Source organism: Arvicanthis niloticus, chromosome 7 (assembly GCF_011762505.2).
Source record: "Arvicanthis niloticus isolate mArvNil1 chromosome 7, mArvNil1.pat.X, whole genome shotgun sequence".
NCBI classification, from domain to species: domain Eukaryota; kingdom Metazoa; phylum Chordata; class Mammalia; order Rodentia; family Muridae; genus Arvicanthis; species Arvicanthis niloticus.
In genome coordinates, this window is record NC_047664.1 from 8,761,915 (window position 1) to 8,770,474 (window position 8,560).

The following is an 8,560-nucleotide window of genomic DNA, read 5'->3' on the forward strand; positions in this document are numbered from 1 at the left end:
CATTCCACACAAAGATCCATTTCCTAGGTTGCCGATAACAGGATCACAAGGTGGTTGGCTTCAAACAGTAAAACCTGGGCTGGAGAGATGGCTCAGCACTTACAGAGTGTTGACAAAAGCAGTAGAGATGACTCTCTTCAGACTTTTGTGTAGTCTGTAGGATTGAAATCAAGGTGAATGCTGGGCCATACTTCTTCCCAGGGACCCTTTCTTCCTTTTCCTGAGTTCATTGGCTTGTGGCAGTATGTCAGTCAACATGGCTTGCTTTCTTGTGTACCTGTTCTGGGTCTCTATACTGCACTCTGTTGGCAAGAACAAGAATCACTACAGGACCAAGTTAAATCCAGCACAACTTCATTTTAACTGATTATTTTTGCAGAAACCTATCCCAAGTAAGGTCACATGTAGTGTGTAGTTTTAAAAAAATGCTCCACACTAAACCGACTACCCACTGGCAATGGTGGTCTTGCCCACCCCCCATGGTTCCCATGGCCAGCTGCTCCCAAACAGCTCGCACTTCCCAGGCCATCCAACCCCTGTGGCTAGCCTGCAGAAAGCCAGCTGCTTCACGCTCAGATTCCCTTAGCCCTGTAAAATGATGATACTAGAGACTTATAATAACCAGCCCGATTTATAATGGTAAATCTCCAACCTCAAAACACCCACACAAAGAACACAAAACTCAATTGATATAAATACAAGCTGCACACCTAGATGGGGCACATGTACCCTACACTGCCTGTTGCCCATCTATGCTACTTGTTAGCTACTTGCAGCTTCTCTAGACCATGTGGGTCGTCCCATCTTCTGGTTTCATCTTGTCTCTCTCTCCATCTCCCTCTGTCTCTTCTTCCTCTTTCCCCTCTCTAAAACTTTCAGCTCCACCTTTCCCTTCCACTGCCCAATCACAGGCTTTAGCCTTTATTTTGCCAGTTAAACATGGGGAGAAGGTTCCTCTGAAGTCAGTAAGTGATTCCTCCTCTGGGGGAAGCTGAGTTAGCATTAAAGCACAGACAGCACCAGGGCAATCCTCAACAGTCACACTCCCAGAGTCTGTGTGGACACGAATCCGTGTGGGATTACAATTCAACCTGTTTGAGTAATTACAGTATGTCATACATACTTTTTAAAAAAAGGTTTTGTTTTTTAAGATTTACTCATTTATATATATGAATGTTCTATCTTCATGTACACCTGTGTGCCAGAAGAGGGCATCGGATCCCATTGCAAATGGTTGTGAGCCACCATGTGGTTGCTGGGAGTTGAGCTCAGGACCTCTGGAAGAGCAGTCAGTACTTTCAGCTGCTGAGCCATCTCTCCAACCCCATATATACTTTTAAAAAATACATGTAAATGGGCAAAACATAAAAGTTATAGTTTTTTTTATTTGTGTGTTTGTGTATACGCGCTGTGTGTGGGGACACCTGAAGAGGTCAGAAGAGGGCATCAGATCCTGTAGAGCAGGAGTTACAGGTGGTTATGAATGCCTGACGTGGGTGCTGGGGACTGAACTTGGGTCCTCTGCTGGAGCAGCACATACAAACCACAGGGGCCATCTCTAAAAGTACTGCTTTACAGGAGCTGAGGTATAGCTCCAAAATTAAGAGTGCATGGTACCTTTTTCTTAAAAAAAAAAAAAAAAAAAAAAAAAAAAAAAAAATCCCAAATCACCTTCCCAACCCTTTTCTAACTTAGAATTAAGTTCCTGTATATTTTTGTGGCTGAGTTGAGATTTTTGTGGCTGAGTTGAGACTCCTATACCTGGCTTAAGAGCCCTTCTGTTTCCCCCATCCTTCCCGAGGCAATGTGTGCGAATACTCCCTTACTAGTAGACACTGGTGTATCAATTGTCAACCTCTAAGCCCATCTATTTTTGTGATGCCGTGTTCATCTTTGCCAGCCAGCCTGTTGGGGGCGCTATAGGGAGACCGGAAGGCGGGATAGCAGAGAGGGGTTAGCTCCTTCCTGTTTGCTCCTGGGCCCTTCAGGGGGCTTCCTTTTAGAGTTTCTGTGAGGGGTCCACCAGCAGTTCAGTCAGGAGATGCAGTTCCTTCCTGCAGCGGCGGAGTCCCGTGAGAAGCCTGACTAGCCAAGCCAACCTCGGTGTACTGCAGAGTCACCAGGACAGTGGACAGCTGCGTTCCTCAGGTATGAGGGGTGGTGGTGTTGTTTGAGAGTCTCGCTTTGTGGTCCTCACAAACTGGAGTTACCCTAGGGGTCCTCCTGCGTCGGCATCACAAGCCTTGGGATTGTAGGCATGTCCTGGCTGCTCAGGGCCACTTTCTTGAGGAATTTTAATTTTGTTTGGGGTGGGGAAGGTATTTTGTTTTATTTTATTTTATTTTATTTTATTTTTTTGTGTTTTTTGAGACAGGGTTTCTCTGTGTAGCCTTGGCTGTCCTAGAACTTGCTCTGTCGACCAGGCCAGCCTTAAACTCACAGAGATCTTGCTTCCAGGCTGTTAGTTTCATTTTTTTGAGACCAAGTCTTATTCTGTAGCCTAGGATAGCTTCTAACTTACAGTAATGCTCCTGTCTCTGTCTTCCAAATGCTGGGATTGCGGGTGTGAGCCACCTTACCTGGCTAAGTATTTAAGTTCTAATGATTTTACCTCTTTCCTGCATTTTCTCAGGTCTGGATTTGAACATTGTTCTCTATATTTAGTTATCTTTCTAATTAAAATTCTATTTTTATTTATAGTAACCTAACAAACAACTTTAAGCCTAATGTAATTTTAAATGTACTAAATTTTATTTGTTTTTAAATTTTTAATTTTATTTAGGCAGTATTTTGCTGTATAGCCCAGGCTGTGCTTGAACTTAGGGTTTGTTTATTTGTTTGTTTGTTTTTTATATTAGGCTCTAATTACTAGGATTACTGGCATCCCTCTTCCTTCCTTCCTTTCTTTTTTTCATTTTTACATTTAAAAATAAAATTATTTATTTTATGTATAGGAGTACACTGTCACTGTCTTCAGACACCAGAAGAGGGCACCAGATCCCATTACAGATGGTTGTGAGCCACCATGTGGTTGCTGGGAATTTAGCTCGAGACCTCTGGAAGAGTAGACAGTGCTCTTGACTGAGCCATCTCTCCAGTCCCCCATTTTCTTTAAGACAGTTCTTAGTATGTATCTTAGATTCAGGTATGCTATCATGTGTGGTTTTCGGAAACATTTTAAGAAAGAAAACAATTTAGGAAATGTTTATAACATTTTTACATTTTCCCCCGTAAGGATACAATACTAGAAAATTACTTTAAAGAGTCTATCACAATTCTGCCATGCTGGTTAGGGCTTAGTTTACCCAGCTATCAAAATCCAATGACGCCTCTAGATCTAAGGGTTTTGTTTGTTTGTTTATTGTTTTTTCTTGTTTTGAGTAGTTTCTCTGTGTAGCCCTGACTGTCCTGGAACTCCCTCTGTAGACCATACTGGCCTCAAACTCATAGATCTGCCCACCTCTGCCTCCCAGTTCTGGGATTAAAGGCATCTGCTACCATGCCCAGTTTTTGAATTGTTTTTTTTTTTTTTAAGGCATCTGCTACCATGCCCAGTTTTTGAATTGTTTTTTTTTTTTTTTTTTTTTTTTTAGGCTTTTAAACTACCAATTTGGTTTCCTTAATAGAGATAGGGCTGTTTTGATTATTTCTTCTTTAGTAAATTTTTGTGGTTTATAGTCATCAAGTAACTGGATTATTTGCTTAAGCTGTTGAGTTTATTTGTATTATTCCTCTGTTTTTTTTTTTTTTCTTTTGAATATCTACATTTTGTGGTATAGCCCTCTTTTACTCAAGGTATTTGTCATTTGTGTCTTCTTGGTCTTTCAGTAGGGCCACTGAGATGGCTCAGTGGCTAAGGATGCTTGGTGCCATGTCTGATGACCTCAGTTTGATTCCTGGAAGCCACACAGTAGGAGAGAACTGACTCCTGCAAGTTGTCCTCTGACCTCCACAATATATACACATAGATGAATGCTAAAAAACTTGAGTTTAAAATCTAAGCTATGTTTCCGGGCTAGAATTTGGTCTTGCTTTATTGGCAGGCTGTTCGGTTAGATTGTTTACTATTTCAGGATGCTGGTCTTCGTGCACACAGGTCATTAGTGTGAGTATAAAGTAGCTTTGTTCAGTCGTGGGCCGTAGCATTGCTTTCCAGAGTTGATGAGGGCCTGTAGAAGAGCTGCTAGAACGGTGGGAACTTTGGGGACATCGTTATCTGGGCTGTCATTTATATGACAGCTTAAAGTCAGGTGGCCTCATTGCTCCAACGCCATCTTTACCAGACAAGTTAATAAGCTCTTTAAAGCTGGCCATTGTGGTGCATCCTATAAGTGTGGAGGACTCGAGTGTTCACATTAAGTATCCTAAGACTGTCCGAGGCTATTAGGGTTCCTGGAGGAAAATACAGGGAGTGAGGGGAGAAAGCTTCTCGGATGACTGTTCAGTGTCGTTGCTCGTGCCCTAGTATCCCAGCACCCAACAGCTTAGAACAACACTCACTCACTTAGAACAATCACTCAGATCCTTGGGGTCAGGAACTTGGAAATGTCTTAGCTGTGAGGCTCTGGTTCAGTTACTCACAGGACTGCACTCTCTGAAGGCCTGTCTGCAGCTGAAGGATCTGTTTCCGAGCTACTTTATCCAGCTGTTTTTCACCACATGGATAGGAGTCTCCACAGTGTGTGTGTTTTCACATCAAAGCAGCTGCTTCCCTCCCAGTGAGTGACCCAAGGAAAACAAGCAAGGCAGAAAACCCACGGCATTATTTATAGTGAGGTGCTAGTTCGCTGATCCCACAGACAAGCTTTGACATGAAGGGATAGGACATGAGAAGGCGTCATAGTCAGTGGACTCGCTAGAACCAAATTTTTTGTTTTGTTTTTGAGACAGGGTCTTATATAGTTCAGGCTAGCCCTAACTCCCTCTCTACTTCCTAAATGCTAGGATCACCACCATGCTTGGTGTGCACCACCATGCCCCAGCTGTCTGGGAACCCTCCTCAAGGTGGTCGTCCTGGTGACACTCTAGTGAAGTTGCTAAAGGCACCAGGAGCCAGCTTGAGATGGTTTGATACAGATTTGGTTTATAAATATTGGGGATGTGCTGAGGAACTACATTAAGATTGTCAGGGAGCTGGAGGTGGGGCACTTGGTTTTACAGAAGACCCAAGTTCAGTTCCCAGCCCTTGTGGTGGGCAGCTCACAACCACTTGTAACTCCACCTTCAGGGGGTCTGACCCCCATATGACCTGCCCTCCCCCATGTACATAATTACAAAAATAACTTTAGTTAGATCGATTGCTAATGTATATTCTGTCAACACTGAAGATTATAGTGGGAACATGGATCTGTTTGGAGATATAGATGACATTTCTTCAGAGAGTGATGAGGACCAGCGAGCACCTATTCCAAGACAGCCTGTTGTGAGTACAACCACCAGTCACAACCCATCACAGGATTGGAAGCTAAGAGAAAAGATTCCAAGGGTGATGAGCCTCTCATGTTGAGGGGATGTGTTCAGAGAGGACTAACGTGGTAACATTCTTAGCTGAATTAGGCATTTGGGAAAATAATTAGAAGGCACAGGAAGAACCATTAGAGAGAGACCAGTGCCACGCCTTAGGGACAGGACTGTGAGATGTTACAATGGACATCTTTGATTTAGAAGGTCTTTCTGACCCACACTTATGTTGTGCCATGTGGGCACCATTGTTGTTCTTTTCTGATGTTAGCAGTTACTTAGCAAGGATGGGTTGAATGACTTATACTCCTCAATGTCTCATGCAAAATAGAAAAATAGATATGCCAACAGAATATATTCAGGTTAATATAGCTTATTTCCCCCATGGAATTTCTTGTTGTCCTTTTTCCTTGTGGGTGTGTTTGGGGTGATGTTTTAGGGGAGAGAGACTTGGAGGAGGGGGGGGGCTGTCCCTAAAGTGTGTGTGACATAACTTCCTTTCAGACCTGTGCCTGCCAAACGCAGAGTGCAGCTGGAACCTTTGTCCTGTCTGTTCACGCTGTCCCATTCTGACCCCTCCCAAACGCAGAGTGCAGCTGGAACATTCGGAGTGCCGCAGAAACAGAAGGTGGAACGCCGTATCTCTGAAACCAGAGTGAAAATAATAGTTCCCAGCATCAACTCTGACTTGGGAAATGAATTGTATTTTGTTAAACTACCCAGATTTATCAAGATAGAACCCAAGTAAGAGAACTGAATAAAAGGTTCAAGAGATTGAAAACAAGAACTGTATAAAATGTGATTTATCTGTCACGAGTTGACCAATCATAAGATAACTGAGTACAGGAGAGTGATAAGTTACTGCAGAGATTTAGAAAGGCTAGTAGTCTCCTTGGCCTTTGGGGCTCTGCTGTAAATGAACAGGTGTCATGTGGCAATGTCACCTGTGTAAAGCTGAAAATATGGAACAAGAGAGATGCCAGAGAAATCACAGGTGTTTAGTAAAAATGACAGGGACTCTCGCCCAGATGACTCAGACAACAAAATAGTGGTAGCTTTTCCTGCTCACTGGGACACAAGGTACAAATTCCAAGGGGGGGGGGAAGCAGGGGGGAATTTAATTTCTAAACAGAGGTCTCCGGTTTTAATTTGTTATTATTTTTTGGTTTGGTTTGGTTTTGGTTTTTTGTTTGTTCAGACAGGGTTTCTCTGTGTAGCCCTGGCTGTTTTGGAACTCACTCTGTAGACCAGGCTGGCCTCTAATTCAGAAATCCGCCTGTCTCTGCCTCCCAAGTGCTGGGATTAAAGGTGTGCGCCACCACTGCCTGGCTTGTTATTAATTTTTATGCAAAGGCATGTACTACTGTTCCTGGCCCAGGAACACTTTTAAAGCCTTTCCTCGGGTCCACAGCCCTTCAGGTAGCACTGCAGGAGTCAGAGGTCTTGGATTCTTAGGATATGGACAGCGCAGGTTATTACCTTTGCTTTATAGGATATATTTAGAAGATGTGCTTCTTCAATAAGTTTGAATTACAAACCATGTTTGGATTTCATTTCCAGAAGTTTTTTTTTTTTTTTTTTTAAACATTTATTTTATGTCTATGGGTGCTTTGCATGTGTGTATATGTGTATGTGCCTCGTACCCACAGAGGCCAGAAGAGAGCATGAGACAATTGTGAGCTGTCATCTGGGTGCTGGGAATGGAACCCAGGTCCTCCATGTTCCTAGCCACTGAGCCATCTCTCCAGCCCCCCCAGAAGTTTGTTTTAAAAAGAAGTTTTAAAGAAGTGGTCATTGGCATACTCCCTGAAGGTTCTCACAAAGTTACTTTTCAGCTGTTCTTGAGATGATCGGTTTATAGTATCAATCAATCACTAATTATGACTAATATGGCAAAATATTTTAGACCATTTGATCCCCAGCATTATGAAGATGAATTTGAAGATGGGGAAGTGCTCTATGAGGAAGACAAAATTAGATTAAAATTAAAGGTACTGTGCCATCTTTGGTTTGCTTTTCTTCTAGTGCCCTCTTCTCCTCAGCCTTCCGAGTAGCTGTGGCCACAGGCATGCACTACCATGCTGACTGAGTTCTTCCTCACAAGTTTATTAGCTATGTTTAGTTGAGTGAGTGTGAGTGCTTTGACTGCATGTTTGTATGTGCACCACGGCTGTGCCTGGTACCTGCAGAGGTTATACAGGGCATCAAATCCCTGGGGGCTGGAGTTTGTAGATGGGTGTGAGTCACTGTGTGTGCTGGGAGCCAAACCTGGATCCTCTGCAAGAGCATCAAGTGCTCTTAATCTTGAGTCATCTCTCCAGCCCCTGACTTTTCCTTTAGACAGTAAACACAGGGGTGACAATGTGAGACCAGAGCTTAGGAACACCACTGATGTTTCCTGCTTACTCAACAAACACCACTAGAACACGGAAGGAAACAGCCTTTTCAGATATTTTTAGGGGAGTAAGCGCACACCTTTTCTCCCTCCTTTAGAGTTGACACTTTTCTAATGGTTTCAGTTTTTATTGGTTTCTTTGAGACAGGGTTTCTCTGTGTAGCCCTGGCTGGCCTTGAACTCAGAGATCTGCCTGCCTCTGCCTCTGAGCGCTGGGATTAAAGGTGTGCACAACTAGCCCTGTCTCAGTTTAAGTTTTAACTTAAATTAAGTCTATATTATAATTTAGGTTCAATAAATAAAGGTAAAAACTGCTGGAACTCATTAGCACCCCTCAGGATGAACAGAGGAGGTGTGGACCGGCTTTCACACTTCCTCCCAGGTTTGTCCCAGCAGCCTCCCGCCACAGGACTGTCTCTCCATGGAGACTGCACAGCAGCAGACCTGGCCAACAGGGGATTTCTCTTGAGAAAGTTGGGATGACAAAAGGACCACCATTGTTCACTCAGGGATGGTAACATTGGACATGGGCCATTTTTAGGGGTCTCTTGTGACTTGCAGTTCCCTACTTCATGAAGTAAGTTTAGACTCAGAACTAAGTGTAGGTCTCAGATTTTAATTTGCTGGTAATTGTTTTATTATTCTTGAAGATTATCATCATCATCACCACTACCATCATGATGTGTGTCTGTCTGTGTCTATAGA

The 8,560-nt window shown here is 43.2% G+C and overlaps 1 protein-coding gene across 1 annotated transcript in view; it reads left to right on the top strand.

Annotated features, from left to right (window-relative positions):
• Positions 1-3,745: 3,745 nt before the first annotated feature.
• The window catches only part of LOC117712476 (RNA polymerase-associated protein LEO1-like), a 14,492-nt gene continuing 9,677 nt past the window's right edge, over positions 3,746-8,560 (top strand). Inside the window, exons 1-4 of the mRNA XM_034508290.2 lie at positions 3,746-5,422; positions 5,965-5,988; positions 6,050-6,204; positions 7,367-7,451. Of these exons, the coding sequence (XP_034364181.2) occupies positions 5,261-5,422; positions 5,965-5,988; positions 6,050-6,204; positions 7,367-7,451 (426 nt within the window). The 5' untranslated portion in view covers positions 3,746-5,260. The remainder of the gene's footprint in view (positions 5,423-5,964; positions 5,989-6,049; positions 6,205-7,366; positions 7,452-8,560) is intronic.